Here is a 16,770-nt window from a genome sequence, read left to right on the forward strand (position 1 = left end):
AGTAAGCCTGGCGCTCTGGGGCTACATGCCGACATATGTTGTGCGACAGCCACGGCTTGTGATTGGCTGAGGCGAAGTCAAACTGGATGCTGACATCACTGGAGTCCAGTGGAGCCTCGCAGGCAGGGAGGAGAAGGAGCCAGTGCCGGGAAGCAGGCAAGTCAGAAGCATGACCCCATTCTTGCACAGCCCCTTTAAAAACCCAAATGCACTTGTGAAAAGTGGTGAACGATTGACCATAATCACACCATACCTACATTCATCCGATGACGATACTTTGGCAGATATTGATCGTCATCAGCAACTGCGATAATTGGTGTACAATTTTATAAAGATGATAGTCTATTTGTGGCGATTTTTATCTAATAAGTGCGATCCACATCTTTTTGGTGGTCAGCTGTAAGTAATAAGACCCCAGACCCAGAGAAGGGTAACACTAATGATTTACTGACTGAAAGGACAAATGTGCAACAACCTGACACAACAGGGACACCCCCCACATATTTCTTTGACATCTAGTGTAATCAAAGTAGGCTGTTTGGAATAGTTCACATACCCCCGACCCCTGCAACTTTGGTGACTATTGAATAGACCTACAGATACATGGTGATCTTGTCCATGACACCCACCGCATGACCAAAGATCTGTGTGTAGCATTGCCGCCACTGAAGTGAATGGCGTAGTAGTGCCACTGAGACCCCAGCAGTGTTGGATTTTTTATTTTATTTTTTGATTCTGGGGTCACAGTAACTTGCATCCCATTCAGTTTAATGGATGCACTGCTACACAGCAATCTTTGGTAGTATGAAGGGTGTCACAGCCAAGATCGTGGTGCCTTCAATAAAATATTCTTAAAGGGCATCTGTCAGCAGACTTGTCCCTATGACCCTGGCTGACCTGTTACATGTGCACTTGGTAGCTGAAGACATCGGTGTTGGTCCCATGTGCCCGCTGTCACGTGGGGAGTGGGGGAAACCCCCCACCGTACAATGTAAGGTATAATAATGAAGCAGCTAGGCCAGGATCAGGTCACCTCCTACAGCGTCCCTAATCCTCACCGTATGAGCGGACCCCGATGGTAGGGCGGCTCCTACCCAGGATACCTTTGGCCCCGAGTCGCCCTGATAATCCCTCACATAGGAGCAGGGGAGAGACGACCTGTTCTTCCTAGACACGGATAAACAAGAGTCTCAAATGGCCTAGCAGCAGGGAAAGGAAGGCAAGTGGAATGACAGATAAACACCACACCAAGGTAAACTGGAACCCATACAAACGTACTGCAATCCAAACACCAAGCAGATGCAGTATGTACTGACACACAGGAACCAGCAACAGCACCCAGACTTGGCAGACACAACTAAGAGGGTACAACTTGCATACATGCTGGACATAAAACGCCAACTTACCAGATATGTGACAACAACAAGACACCAAACCCTGAACATAAACCCACACAGGTAAGGTAGGGGAACATGGAGGATAGAACGAGAAGACATCAATGTCCCACTAGATGGCCCTCACACTGGGAGCTGGAACAACCAGACAAGGAGCATAACCCCAGCACACACCAAGGCTGGAGTACAACTGACTCCTGGCCAAAGGCCACAGGTATAAGAAGCACCTAGTGACCACACCCAGCCAGGTAGTTAACTTTTACTGCACCAGACAGGGGAAGGCTACAACTTAAAGGGGAAGTGCACACACCAGCCACAACATTGCCCCCGGCAACAGCAAGCGTGGCAACCATGTCACGGCGCACACAGCCAAAGCCGAGACACTGCCACCACATAACAGCAAGACGTTGCCATCGGCAGCAGCAAGCATGGCACCAGTGTCACGGGGCACACAGCAAAGGCCGTGACACCCGCATTACTGAGAAAAATGATGTTTTAATACATGCAAATGAGCCACTAGGGACAATGGGGGCGTTATCATTACACCTAGAGGCTCTGCTCTCTCTGCAACTGCTGCGCCCTCTGCACTTTGAATGACAGGGCCTGGTGTGATGATGTTTTCACTGACTGCCTGGTGCTATCAATCAAAGTGCAGAAGGTGCCACATTTGCAGAGAGTGCGGAGCCTCTAGGTGTAATGGTAACTAAAATTTGTATTTTGCTATATGTGTCCTAAAAGAAAAATAAACTTGGAATTGTAGCAAAGTGCCGAGATCCGGTGTAGTTTACCTCCAGTGGGGCAAAGAAATGTTGACTACAACCTTTTTTCTGATCTGGCTAGTTCACAGCAGACAAGTTACTTTACAGCACTGAGGTAAAGAGCTGCCTCATCCTCCTCTCTACATGTCAGGGATTATGACCCTGAATACAGCTGATAAGAACTTTAATAGAGCTGATAAGAATCTCTGGGGAATTTAGTTCATGAAGAGACATGAAGTACATAGCAGACGGACAGGACAGACTGTGGCGATGTGTTGCTGTGGTAATGGAGACTGCATACAAGTGCTGCTGCTAATTAGCCTCACCTCCTCTCATGTCTCCTCACCTTCTCCATTCCTACAGATTCACCTGTATTCAGGATCATGAGCAGAGAAGAGGACGAGGCAGCTCTTTAGCTCAGTGTTGTGAAGTAACTTGTCCTGCTGTGTGATTAGGACAGGTTATGTGTGTACTGATAGGACGGCGGCCATTTTATTTCTCCTAATGATTGCTCCCTAGACAAAATTAGCCATTATAAGTAATGAAAGGTAATTGTGAATATATTTATCATAAAATAATATTTCAATTTTATTTTTATATGTTTTAATTCCTGGAGAAGGAGAACCCACTTAAACTGTCTTTGTTGCTTTTTTTTTTTTTTTTGCATTCTGCTCTAGAAAAATGAACTCAATGTGATTGGTGTCTATGGGCAAAAGAAAAAAAAAAAAAACAATCACAGTGCTGCTTTTATTTTGCATTCTTCTTTAGAAAAATGAAAGCTGCGATGTGATTGGTTTCTATGGGCAAAAGAAAAAAAAAACAATCACAGTGCTGCTTTTATGTTGCATTCTTCTCTAGAAAAATGAAAGCTGCGATGTGATTGGTTTCTATAGGCAAAAGAAAAAAAAACATAACCAATCACAGTGCTGCTTTTATTTCGCATTCTGCTCTTTGAAAATGAAAGCTGCGCTGTGATTGGTTGTTATGGGCAACAAAGGCATCATGGACCAGTGCCTAGAAATGAGAAGCTGGCGCCACTTCTTCAACACACTCCTCACTACTGACCGACATCCCCGCACTCTGTGTACCGCATTGCTAATGTGCTACTCATAGACGCTGCTATCCATCTCCAGACACCCCACCCAAATTATCCTCCCAGTGACCTCACACTGCTGGAGCACGCCAGCATCCGCTCACAAAGAAAGACTGGGGGGAGAAATGACTGACAAGCTCAATAGCCAGTAAGAGAACTGAGGTGAAAGCGGCTTCTTCTTTGGTGGATTTATGTTGGAAGGCGGGACTTGAAGCAGGGACCACGCACTAAAAATCATGCTAGAGTGACAGTCGTAACCGCCAACTGTCCAGGCGGAGCACGGCAGCCAGCCAATCAGACGAGGCGTAACGGTTCGAAGCAACCAATAAGACGCCACCAGGGGCGTGGTCCACTATATAAATGCGGTAACGTTTCATTTTGCTTGTCAGTAGCTGCCGGTAGACGATATGACGACCACGTCTATGTTCCAAGGGCTTGACCCCGACTGTCGCAGCAGCTCTAGGTAATACTATCCAGAGCTAGGTGGGGGGAGCTCACTTACTGCATGCCTTACGCAGTCTACTGGGTGTAGTCTCTTGCTTTGGGGGGGCACTACAGATACCAGCATGTACCTGCGTATTGATCAATGGGTTATATTCCAGTTTTAATGGTTACTTACTCACTCCTGCTTCCAGGTTAGCTCCTTTTAAAAATGCTAGGAGGTTCTAGATCAGACGCATTCATGCTAATGACCTGTAGTTCATCACATCACCCTGCAGGCAAAGGAGGCGCTGTGCTGGTAGAACCCAGTGCATTCTGCGTTAATGCAAGCTCTTCTCTATTAGGCTGTGTTCTGGGGGTGCATGGGTGTGACTGGTCTCAGGCATATCTCTTATTCTGCTGCCAAAATTTGGGATGATGAACCATATCTTGGGCTGGCTTTGTGATGTAGAAGGCTAAGTGTGTCCAGATGTTCTTGTTTTTTTTTTGGCCTCTGTCTACTGCCAATGATGCGGCATCCAGTAATGTGTAGCTTAGTCCCTGTTCACATGTGAGTTCTTCATGTCTGTCCTGGGCTGTGAAGGGAATGGTCCCTCCCTATGGGTGTTGGAGGCCACCGTATGGCATCTAATTATGTGATGCCCTATATGCCATCACTCACCCCATGTTAGCCCTTTCTAATGAACCCTAAATCTTCCATGTGGACCCCTGAGATCCTCTCCCCCCTGAAGATCAGCCTTTCTTGCAATTGTATATTGAGTCTTTTCTATTGTTGCTTCTCCGCCTCTCTGGCTCTCGTTCCGTCATGGGTTACTTTTTTTTTTTTTCCCTTCTGGGTGGGGTTCCCGTTGGGAATTTTGTGCTGCTGTCATCTGGAAGGGGGGGGGGGGGGGGAGTAGTCCTGATTTGTGTCCCAGTTATGAAGGGTGAGGCGCCTCAGCTGCTCTATTCCCAGAGAAGATTTTAACAAAGGAAATGTAGCAGTGTCACGTGTGCGTCCTCCCAGCATGGCTGGACCTGTGCGCTGCTGCTAGTCATGCAGATGACAATTGTCTGGGGGGCGGTTAGGATGCGCTACTTAAAGGGGTTGTCCGCGTTATAGCTGTTATGGTGGCTTATAACATTATTAACAATACATTTATAATTTACTTGCATACGGTTATTGATTCTGCCGTGTTTCTGCACGGCAGATGCTGGTCACGTGCCCCCTGACGTCATCCACCAGGCTCGTTTCGTGTACAGGCTTCTCCCTACCTTAGGGAGTGGCCCGGCTCTATACATGAGACGTCAGAGCCTTGCGTGCCTGCCCCCCCTCTGGCTGCCGCGGCTCCCGTGAGGCATCGCTTATGCGCGATCCTTGCCAGTGTCGGCAGCTGTGCGGAAAGATTCAATGGTGTGCCTGCTCCCTCCCTGTGATCCACCAGCATCCTCAGTGGGCTCTGAACCAGCATCCTTGTATAGAAGCTCAGCTTGCAGAAAGCCAGGCGTGGCACCTGCGCATCAGCTGGGACTACTGCTAGGTCGCCAGGCTCATCCATACAATACCTATGGCCAGCACCTAGGACTCCGGCAAGAAGAGGCGACCACCTCTGCGGCTCGGGAAGTGATGTGCCTCAATGTAAAATGCGCTCTGCCAAAAGCGGTTGCTGGGATTTGGACGGTGCTGACGCAGGCTCTGGAGGTGGCAGGTGAGAGGCAGGCAGCACCTGCACGCCGAGACACGAGGCTAGACTGTACGGCGGCTTCAGGTAGTGCCGGCAACTTTATTACTGCTCTGTGCACTACAACTCCCAGTGTGCACTAGTGGATGTTGAGGATGGGTTTCTGTACGGGCAGCTCTGGTTATTTTCCTGCAGTTAGGGTACGCTGGGGGTAGGCACCATATGCAGCTAGCTTTATCACTGTCTAGATCCCATAGCAGCTTGGGTGGATGTAGCGGCCGTATAGCTTGGGGATATATGTAGCGGCCATATAGCTTGGGGGTGATCTATATCTATCTGCCTGTGAGCTAGGAGATTTTCATTTTTATGCAAAGTTGGGATGTGCAGGGGGCGGGGAAGGACAGATTATTCACGCCCATGAATATTCATGAGGGAGAGCTGAGTCACGGTTACACGCCTCCACAATTTTGCTGCAGCATGTAAACACAGCATGAATAACAGAACTATGCAGGTGTAAGTATGGGTTTTTCCTAGCTAATGTATATGTAAGTCCTGATGAGTTGCATAAGTTTTTTTTTTTTTCCCAATAACTGATAACTCCTCCAGGCTTGGCTTCAGTAGGGACAGTAAATGTGGCTATGTAGCTCTTAAAGGGGTTGTCTCACTTCAGAAAATGGCAATTATGTAGAGAAGGGCAATGCAAGGCACATTTTTCCATCACATTAGCTGCTTGTAGCCATGGTTACGACTAGCCTGTAATCCAGCAGTGGTGGTCATGCTTGCATACTGTAGGGACTGTGGGAGCACGCATGTGCAGCAGCTCCCGTCCTGGCCACCCCGTGTCTGCGCTGCAGCGGTGGTCGTAATCATGGAAACGAGCAGAGTATAATGTGATGGAAAAATGAATCCAGCCAGCAAAGGAATCAATATGGACAATCACAATACATTAGTATGGCTAGTTTCACATCTGCGACAGATCCGACAAAATGGCAGGAATCGGCTGAGCACAAACCGGCTCATTTTTTTGCTGATTCTCTGCCGGACCCCACTTTACTTAATCGGGCCGGTGGGCATTCCGTTTTCAATTCCAGAAGGCTGTTCTCTGCTGGAATTGCTGCTGCAAATGTGAAAGTAGCCAAAGTGCCTTGTATTAAAGGGGTTTTCTGAGACTTGTATACTTGCTGCCAATCCTCTGGATAGGTCATCAGTGATGGTCTGACATCGGGACCCCTGCTGATCAGTTGTTTGAGAAGGCACAAGCGCTTGCATTGTGGCCTTCTCTTGGTTTAGTCTAGGCCAGTGATGCCACATTCATCAGTCATGTGGTCTAGGCGCAGCTCAGCCCCATAGAAGTGAATGGGGCTGAGCCGCTGTACAATGTGCTTGGTAAGCTGCAAGGAGGCTGCAGCACTGACAAGGGCTTTGGTGCTGATCAGCGGAGGTCCAGCGGCCTCTTCCTAAATCAGTGTCACATTCATCTCTCATGTGGCCAAGGCAATATTTTGCTCCTGGAAAATGCCTTTTAAAGTGAGTATTTCCCTCTTAGACATTTGATATGAACACGTGGATGCATGTACAGAACCTCCTCCACATGCTGTAGCGTCCACAAGGACATCTGCACGTAGCCCTTAGGTTCTGTGGCATGTCAGCTTCCAGAGGTTTCGCACTTTGCTATGCAGAGGGGGAAATCTGCAGCAAAAGCCACATGTTCTGAGCTGCTGGATGTGCTGCACATCTCTGGCTTTACTCACCCCATTAACCTAATAACAGTGTTATGTCCACAGCATCCCCCCTATTAAAACTGAGCTTACGTTAGTTCCTTGCTAGCATCGTTGTGCAGAAAAACACTTTTAATCCGTATGCAAATGAGGCTGTGAAGGTGCCCAGGGGCGGTGTTACAACAGCCGGTGCTCAGGCCCCTGGGTCATTTTTTTATGAAGTAGGGCTGCACGATATGGGAATTTTGTGCGACTAGGGCCCTAAAAATTGCGATGCGCTATTTTAAGGGTATTGTCCTAGGTCTATTTGCTTGGATTTTCAAGGCAAAAGCACACAGACATTACTGATAATGCAGAAATGTAGTTATGCTTAACTCCAGAACTGAAATGCAGTGTTTTTCAAAATAAAACATCTTTTACTAAATTAAATAACACATTTGCATTACTGCAAAAGTACAAAATACAACTTGCCATTTTCTTAATAGCGCTGCACAGAACAGATCAATAAAATAAATAGAAGAACATTTGTTCATTAAAATAACGACTTGCCTTCAGCCCCTCCTCCCTCCCCATACTGTAAGGCTACTTTCACACTTGCGTTCGGAGCGGATCCATCTGGTGTCTGCACAGACGGATCCGCACCTATAATGCAAACGCTTAGATCCGTTCAGAACGGATCCGTTTGCATTACCATGAACAAAAATTATAGTGCAAACGGGTCAGTTTTGACTTTACATTGAAAGTCAATGGGGGACGAATCCATTTGAAAATTGAGCCATACTGTGTCAACTTCAAACGGATCCGTCCCCATTGACTTGCATTGTAAGTCTGGACGGATCAGTTTGCCTCCGCACGGCCAGGTGGACACCCGAACGCTGCCAGCTGCGTTCGGGTGTCCGCCTGCTGAGCGGAGGACAAACAGTGCCAGACTGAGGAATTCTGAGCGGATCCGCATCCCCTCAGAATGCATTAGGGCTGGACGGATCCGTTCGGGGTCGCTTGTGAGAGCCTTCAAATGGAACTCTCAAGCGGAGCCCCGAACGCAAGTGTGAAAGTAGCCTAACTGATATATCGCCGGCCACGCTGTGCAGCATAGCGGCCGGCGATACATCCGTGTCAGCCACGTAAAAAGTCAACCATTGCTTTATAAGACGCACTGCCACTTTTCCCCCACTTTTGGGGGGGGGAAAAGTTTGTCTTATAAAGCAAAAAATATGGTAATACAATTGCAGCATTTTTGAGCAGGCCAATTGGCGATTGCAATATGGCGATTGATTGCGATTGCTTTGGCGCTATATTGTGCAGGCCTAACACAAAGGCACTCCCCCCACCGCCGCGACTGCCCGCCCTTAGTCTCTTCTCTAACCTCCCTCCTCCTGTCCATAACCCTGCACATGCGCCGATGAACGCGATAATGCACGGTAAACTGCAATGCCCCGGCCCCACTGTGCTCGTTCAACGGCGCATGCGCGGGATTACGGACGGGAGGAGGGAGGTTAGAGCAGAGACTAAGGGCGGGCAGACGAGGGGGAGTGGCTTCGTATGAAAATGAGGGGGGTGGGGGCAGCTAATAGCAGGCCGTGACTGGAATGAGTCTCCTTAGTGTCACCTGTGGGGAACCTGCGGGAGCAAGGTTTTTTTGGACTTACTGATGAGGTGTGTGTGTGTGTGTGGATAGATGCCAAATACATTTAGTTTTTTGTTTTACTAAGACCCATACTGCCCCCCCCCCCTCCCCCCCTTCCTATAGAGCTGTGTGAGGTAGTTTTCATTGGTATCATTTAAGGGTAAATTGAGATCTGGATGGCAATCCCCTGTAATACTTCTTTTTTTTTTTTTGCTGGAACGCTCAATTACTGGGAAGGATGTCGGTGACTACAAATATGGCTGAACTTCCTGTTATCTTTAGCATGATTGGAAGCCAGAATATGAGCTGGATAAAATGTTTATCTCGAGTAAACAATAAAAGGGTTTTCCAAGACTTTACAATTGATGACCTATTTAATGAGTAGGTCATCAGTATCTGATCAGTGAGGGTCTGGCACACAGGACCCCCACTGAGCAGCTATTGAGAAGGTGCTGGCAGTAGCATGGCTGTACATTGTATCGCTGCTGGCCTTGGTAAACATCCAGGACCCCTGCCAATCAGATGCTGATCTATCCAGAGGATGGGTCATCAGGAAAGATACAGAACCTCCTTAAGTCTTGGAAAACCACTTTAACGATTACTTGTAGGCCAGCTTGCATGCAATTCCTGATGCTTCAACTTCTGGTTGGCTAAACCCAGTGACTCTCTTGTTTAGGGTCTTGAGACCTCCTGGCGGTGGCTCCAGCTTCGTCTTCGGTGAAGGTGCAAAACAGCAACAACAACCAGCTAGACGACACATGATGGCTTCCAACATATTTGGCATACCAGACAACGAACCGGCCCCCACGTCCTGTGCTTCTGAGCCAGGTAAAGCAGTCCTATGTAAATCTGCATAGTTAACTGTAGATCGGTGCTGGTGGCACAAGGCAGATGAGCTTCATAACTCCTGTTATTTGTGCTGCCCTTTACCTGTATGAGATGTAATTGTAGACGGCTGGTCAGGTTACATATGTGGAAGGAGGATCATTCCACCAGTCCTGGTTTTAATCAGGGCTGTTGTGTCAAAGCTGTACTGATTATGTAATACTGTGTCATTTATTAACTTCCATCTACACTTGGGAAAGTTTAAAAATGTTAATCAAAATGTTCTATTAATCTAAGGCCCTTAGTTCTTCAGCAGGGTGGTGTAGTGGTGATAGATAATCAGTTCTCGCCTCTCCTGTCCCTTACACTAGTGAAGGTTGTGTAAGATTAGTGATGGTCAGCTTCCCTAGAAAGGTCTCCAGAAATGATCAGCTAGCTTGTAAGACTACTTTCACACTGGCGTTTTGGCTTTCCATTTGTGAGATCCGTTCAGAGCTCACAAGCGGTCCAAAACGGATCGGTTTTGCCCTAATGCATTCTGAATGAAAAAGGATCCGAATAGAATGCATCAGTTTGCCTCCGATCGGTCTCCATTCCGCTTTGGAGGCGGACACCAAAACTGTCCGCCTGACGAAACTGAGCCAAACAGATCTGTCCTGGCACAATGGAGAACTGATCTGGTTTCACTGACACAATCTGGCACAATTGAAAATGGATCCATCCTCAATTGACTTTTTCAATGGTGTTCAAGACTGATTCATCTTGGCTAGGTTACAGATAATACAAACGGATCTGTTCTGAACGGATGCATGCGGTTGTATTATCTGAACGGATCAATCTGTGCAGATCCATGATGGATCCACACCAAACACAAGTGGGAAAGTAGCCTAACTTGGGGTGAATTGCAGATAACTGGGGTGAGCTTGTGTGCCTGCAAACTGAAGCTGGACCTGAAATCTTTAGATGCTGGGAAGCTCCTCGACCTTTAAAGTGGGTTACACAAATGGCTTTAAATGTCTTTTTGTCTGATCTAGATGGACTAAAAGTCCTTGAGTGATCTGCTGTCCTGTGCTTCATAGGGAGCTAAGCTTTAAAGGGCATCTGTTGTCAGATCTGTACATATGAAACTGGCTGACCTGAAGAAATCTGTGTTGGTGCCATGTTCATATGTGCCTGCATTGCTGAGAAAAATGTCTTTAAATGTGCAAATTAGCCTCTAGGAGCAATGGGGGCGTTACCATTACACCTGGTCTAAGTACCATGCCTTGTGCACTTTTACAGGGCTAGGTGTGATCACATTTGCACTACTTGGCCCTATCAAAGTGCAGAGCCTCTAGGTGTAACAGCAACGCCCCCAATGCACCTAGAAGCTCATTTGCATATATTAAAACATCATTTTCTCAGCAATGTGGACACATATGAACATGTGACCAACACGGATGTCTTTGGCTGCCAACAGGTCAGCCAATCTCCTGACAGATGCCCTTTAATGTGGACATGTCCCCTCTCCTGACACTTCTGATTTGGTAAATGCTTGTTTCCACCATAATAAAGATGTTCTCTGCCCTCTAGGAGTTTCTGAAAGCGCAGCTTGTGGGGATGATCCACACCGAACATGTACAGAGGATGAATACAGCGATGCCACAGAACACACAGAAGTGAGTATAGTCATTGGTTAGACGATCTAGCGCAGTTCTAAGGCTTATTCCCATCTCGTGATGTGGTACCTGTGGGGATCTAACCTGTGGGATCCCCCTCCCATCCGAAGAGTGGACTGTAGTGCTTACAGGGCTGTGGCTCCGGCATTGCTTTTACCTACTGATGCTCTAGATGTTGGACCCCACCAATCTATTGATGATCTCCTTGCCCTGATCCTAGAAGTGTTTTTCTTCACTTCAGTAGAAATGTCTTATACTTGACCACAAAACACAAGAATGGGACACCCATCTCTTTTGCAGGGCCATGGAATGGACATGTGAAACCAACGGGTCCACATTCAACCTGCAAAAAAAAATGCAGATCAGATGTGGACTAAACATATGCTTGTGTGCATGATTCCCCCCCCCCCCCCCCCATCACTTGGGATTGTCAGGGGTCTGGCTCCTGGTACCCCTGATGCTCAGCTGTTTGCATGAGAGGCTGATCTGAAGCTTTATAACACTTTGTGGGGAAAACTGCCCATGAAGCCCCTGATCATGATGGTCTCTTTGAAGCCTAACCTTCACACTGGGTTAATTCACAGATGATGGCTCACACTACTGTATGGGGAAACCTGGATGGGTGCTCACAGCCTGCAGATTCACCCAATCTAACAAACAAAAAATTATACAAAAGAAAGGGCTGGGCACTCACTATATCTAGTAGCCGTGGTACTTTATTGAATAAAATCAATTTTTATATTAAAAACACATATTCTAACACACATTCATACACATCAATAATAATATCTAAAATATATAATCACTGTAACACAATGGTAAAAGGACCTATTTGATATATATATAAAAAAAAATCGGATGTGACCAATAATTCACATATATGGAGGATGAGAACTATCCGAATGTTCAGTCCAATATCAGAAGTGTGCCATATACAAAAAGGACGGATGAAATAGTCGATCCGATATCCTGAGATCTTTTGCAGAGACTAATAGTCCTGAATACAAATATGTTCGCACAGTTCAAAGTAACAGCGTTAATTTCCAAATGGATTATTTGTCAGTTGTATTATAGTCTACTCGCATAATAAATGTACTTAGGCGGCTCAGATCAGCAATCCGCGGCGTCCCGCGTAATGGTCAGGGTATGATCTCCGCTTGTACGTGTGAGCCTCAACTTCACAATGGAATAGTCTTTGATAACTCCTAGTAGATTTTGCAGAGAGTTTTCAACAAGCTGTTTTTCAATTGAACAATCAAAGTTCCTCACTTACTGGCGCCAGTAGTATCTTTATAGTCCACAGCTCTGCAGGTATACGTTCCACCTTCAGTGTGTTTTCTCCAAGAAGGGTCGAAGTTGCAAGAGTTAGTGGTCCTTAAGTCCAATCGGGTGGGTCCAGTACCAAACCTTCACACTGGACACTACTGCACTTGTAATGGGGTTTTAACTGGATGTGTCATAGGGATCTGCCGACACCACATTGTGACATCCTGACCTGCTGTGTTAGCATGTCGTGACTCATGCCCGGTGACCTCGCTGATGTGGAAGGTGCATTCTTCCTTCATGTCTCACTTCCTATAATCGGGATTCATCCACTTGGTGTGGTTGATTAACCCTTTCATGACCAGACATTTACTGTCTATTTTATATATTGTGCCCCCAATAAGGTCATCCAAGGCAACTTGTGGATGTTTTAACTTTTAATTATTGCTGATTTCTCCTGTAACTAGAGTGACATATTGTCCCCAGTGAAAGGCACCCATGGGCTCGCTGCCATGTTTAGTGCTATTGTGTCCGCACCTCTGTACGGCAGTGGAGATGTTGAGCGCAGTCTGACATTCTGTGCATTTTACAGACAGACCATATATTGTGATTAACTGGTTATGTACTGCTTGGTTTACCCTATTGCCACGGGTGGACAAAGGAATAAGCTGGCGGTGTTGCCTAACTGGACTGATGTGTGCCAACAATTAGATGGGAAAGCTGGCATGATCGGCTAATGACCATTATACTTGTACATTCATAGCCATCAATATAGCTTCTGCTTGAGGATTATTTATTTATTTATTTTTTACAGGACTTGCCTCTACAGTAGGGCACATGGCACATTTTAAAAGGGTTTTCTGAGATTGATACCTAATGACCTATCCTGAGGATTGGTTATCGGTATCTGATCGTGGGGGTTAGACACCGGGACCACTGCTGATCAGATACTGATGACCTGTCATCGGCGCAGATCATTATCATCGGCACTCTTGGAAAACCCCTTTAAGACCTACTCAAAGAAGGCTTGTGGTGCATTAATAATACTGCTATCAGTATCTGGCGGGGTCCTGCATTCCTTCCAATCGGCTGTTCTGCAGTGGCTCCAGCATTGGAACTGCTGTCCATTTCTGTAGCAGGTGGAGATGGTTAATGCAGTGCTGCTCCCTTTGAAGTGAATGGGGGGCCAAATCTGTTCTGAGTGACATGCTAGCCATGTGATCCCAAAGAAAGACCAGTGGTTAGCGTACATGGCATGTTTGGTTGCTGTACTGAACCCCATTTTAAAGGGGTTGTCTAGCAGGGATAATGTATTAGGACATCAAATGATCCTTTACCAATTTCCCCAACACTTGTCTGTTTCCTGCTGGTCTCCACTTCTGGGACTAGTAACATGGTACATGGTCTCCACTTCTGGGACAAGGTAGTAATTTTTTTTAACATTGAGCTGACAATATGTTCCTTCCCTGTACAACTGGTTTAAAGGTTTTAACACTAGGGATCAACTATCAGTTACCAATATTGGCCAATATTCAAAGTTGTCGGCATCTAACCTTAACGATAATGCGTCTAGAACATGAGTGCGCTGACAGCAGCACAGGGAAGGAGTTGGTGTCTCCCTCCCTCCTGTGCTGCACTGCCAATGAGGGGTGGGCGCACTGTGCCACCAATGATTAACATCTAATACAAATAAAGGAGGCGGTGCCCAGCCTATGACAGGAAGCTGCAATCAGCAGCAGTTAATGTGCTGCACCTGAGGGGTTAACTGCTGCCGCTGATCGAAGCTCCCTGTCAGAGGCAGGGTGGAGGCTATGATTCTGCCTCATGTATTTAAGGGTTAATTATCATTGGTAGCAGTGTGCCCCCTCCCCAGTATTAAAATCATTGGTAGCAGTGGCCACAGGGTCTCCTCCTCCTCATTGGTGGCGATGGCAGCTTCTGATCAGAGCCCCAGCAGTGTAATCCTGGGGCGATGATTGGTTACCATGGCAGCCAGGATGCTACTGAAGCCCTGGCTGCCATGGTAAGCTCCCTGCTTCTGTGTGCACAGGGCAGCAGGGAGAAGTCCTATTCGCCCTAATGGAGGACAAGGGTTCTAGCCCCTAAGGGGGAAATGGTTATTTAAATAATAAAAAAAGTATAAATCACCCCCTTTCCTAATTTTACATAAAATGTATAAACAATAAAGAAATGTGAATGCCAGAACAGAATTATTTTTTTTAAATGAAAATGCTCAGAATATCATCTATCAGCCTGAAAGTTCACAAGTTATCTGTATCGGCTCTAAAAAAAAAAAATCAGTCGATCCCTAGTTAACACTAACCAACCCCACCCCCAACAATGCCAAGACCCACAATAATACTTGCCTGGTTTCCTTCCAGATCACTCTGCAGCAGTCTTTGTATCTCCCCTGTGTGCAGATAACATCCCTAGACAGGGTTTGCAGCGCTGACCTGCTTGCCTTGCGTCACATGATGCAGCTTGCTTTTGGGGCTGCACCTCTACACCCACCCCCTTCCTATTGATAGATGTGATCAGCAGTCTGGAAGGAAAGCCTAGTCAGGGACCAGATAATTGTCAGTATTGTGGGTCTGGGCGTTGTGGGGGGTTCAGTGTTGGATAACTCTTAAGTGGATGCCCTACTAAAGGAGGACCGTCCAATGGCAGATCTTGAAAGACATCTTCTAAAAGGTGCAGGAGCCCCTGTCTGCACAATCAACCCTATTAAACCAGGCATGCATACTGGTAGGGTTGGTCATGCTGATTAAAATGCTTGTAATGTCTGTATATAAAACCATGCCAAGATGTTTGGTCATATGCAAATGAGCTGGTTTGAGCACCAAGGGGCTGAACAAAGTGCTTGGTGCACCATCTCTGTAACTCCTCTGTGCTGTGCATACTCTGATTTTACAGGGCTAAGCCCAAACCAGCGCATCAGTTTCCGGGAGCAGTCTTGTCATCAGCTCATGTGCAGACTGGTTCTGAGCTGCTCAGGAAATGGCACTTGTGCAGTGGATCTGCTGCTGAGCCATGGTGCAGGAACAGTTAGGCCTCATGCACACGACCATATGTATTTTGCGGTCCACAGAAAATAGATGTTGGTGTGCATTCTGTATTTTGCCTAACTGAACGGCTGACCCCCTAATAGAACAGTCCTATTCTTGTCCATAATGTGGACAATAATAGGACATGTTCTAATAACTTTTTTTTTTTTTTTTTTTGGCGGAACAGAAATGGAATACACATGGAGTTGCTTATAGGGGTGTTACAGAACCAGTGCACTTAAATCTGCATAATCAACCCTACTGGCAGTATGCCTGGCTTAATGGGGTTGATCATGCTGACAGTTGCTCTTGAATGTTTGAGACTACAGAGTATCTGTCCCCTTGGAGGGCATTATTGTACAATCAGTGGAAACGTCTTACCTATAACCCCTTCATCTGTGTTCTCTTTTAGGGTGAAGCAGAAGAACCTGGTAAGTAGTAGACATCTGATGTGCTTGTCCTTCATATTGTCTTGTTTCTATCAATAGCTTTGTTCATGTTCTAATCCTGGTAATTATTTCTGTAGAAACGGAGCCCGCAAAAGAGGCTTGTGGAGAACCCGCACAGCCCGCTCCACCCGTCGCTGTACCCAGCAGAAGAAACCCTCCTGGAGGAAAGTCCAGTCTGGTCTTGGGCTGAACAGTTACACCACTAAGGGTTTTTTTGTTTTTTTTTTCCATGTATGTCTGTACATCTCTCCTTGGTTTAAAGCACTTTTTTTCCTGACTTTTGTACAAATGGTTACATGTATTTTTCCCATTTCCCTGGAACTACTAGAAGAGGCTTGAATGTGTTTTTCTGGTAGCCATGTTTTCTTAATGTTTGACATAATAAAGAATATTTAAATGTTTAATCTACAGTCAGCACGCCTCATGCCTTTATTATAAGCAGGCGGCCTAGGGGTGCATTCACACATGGCTTAATCCTACTAGTGGTGTAAAATGACAGCATGAATCAACTTTTAAAGGGGCTGTCCCATCTCATACATTAGCAGCCTATGTGAAGCTCTAGTCTCCTGCAGAGTGAAGGATAGTGGATTGTGGCTGCCCTTAACTCATTTATAAGACAGCCAAGCTAGCGCTCATCTTTTTGGCAATTTCTGTAAGCCCCATAGAGGCAAATAGCCGTGGCTGTGCTTGACATTAAAGGGAACCTGTCATGTGGATATTTGATTATAATCAAACTAATTATATATAATCATTAACTACTAAAAAGTGCCTTAGATGTAGTCACGTACTGGTGTGACAGATGGTTACCTCATAATATACACACAGATGCCACATTCTAA

General features: G+C 46.3%; 1 protein-coding gene across 2 annotated transcripts; it reads left to right on the forward strand.

Moving 5' to 3' along the window:
• The first annotated feature begins 3,573 nt into the window (after positions 1-3,573).
• JPT1 (Jupiter microtubule associated homolog 1) lies at positions 3,574-16,341 on the forward strand. Of its 2 annotated transcripts, none has more exons than XM_044298399.1 (5): positions 3,574-3,708; positions 9,369-9,520; positions 11,090-11,175; positions 15,895-15,913; positions 16,009-16,341. In XM_044298399.1, exons 1-5 carry the CDS (start codon positions 3,653-3,655, stop codon positions 16,119-16,121), a joined length of 426 nt encoding a protein of 141 aa, XP_044154334.1. In that variant the 5' UTR covers positions 3,574-3,652; the 3' UTR covers positions 16,122-16,341. The 2 variants fall into 2 exon arrangements, with proteins under 2 accessions (XP_044154334.1, XP_044154333.1); XM_044298398.1 differs by lacking the exon at positions 3,574-3,708 and adding an exon at positions 5,026-5,374.
• Positions 16,342-16,770: the final 429 nt, after the last annotated feature.

The sequence above is a fragment of the Bufo gargarizans genome, chromosome 6, assembly GCF_014858855.1.
Source record: "Bufo gargarizans isolate SCDJY-AF-19 chromosome 6, ASM1485885v1, whole genome shotgun sequence".
Lineage (NCBI taxonomy): Eukaryota > Metazoa > Chordata > Amphibia > Anura > Bufonidae > Bufo > Bufo gargarizans.

Excerpts from the sequence above, each read along its gene's own strand:
- JPT1 (XM_044298398.1), top strand. The coding sequence starts at position 5,310 with ATGCGCTCTGCCAAAAGCGGTTGCTGGGATTTGGACGGTGCTGACGCA. Across the intron at positions 5,375-9,368 it reads GCAGGCTCTGGAGGTGGCAG|GGTCTTGAGACCTCCTGGCG; the intron begins GTGAGAGGCAGG and ends TCTCTTGTTTAG. Across the intron at positions 9,521-11,089 it reads GTCCTGTGCTTCTGAGCCAG|GAGTTTCTGAAAGCGCAGCT; the intron begins GTAAAGCAGTCC and ends TCTGCCCTCTAG.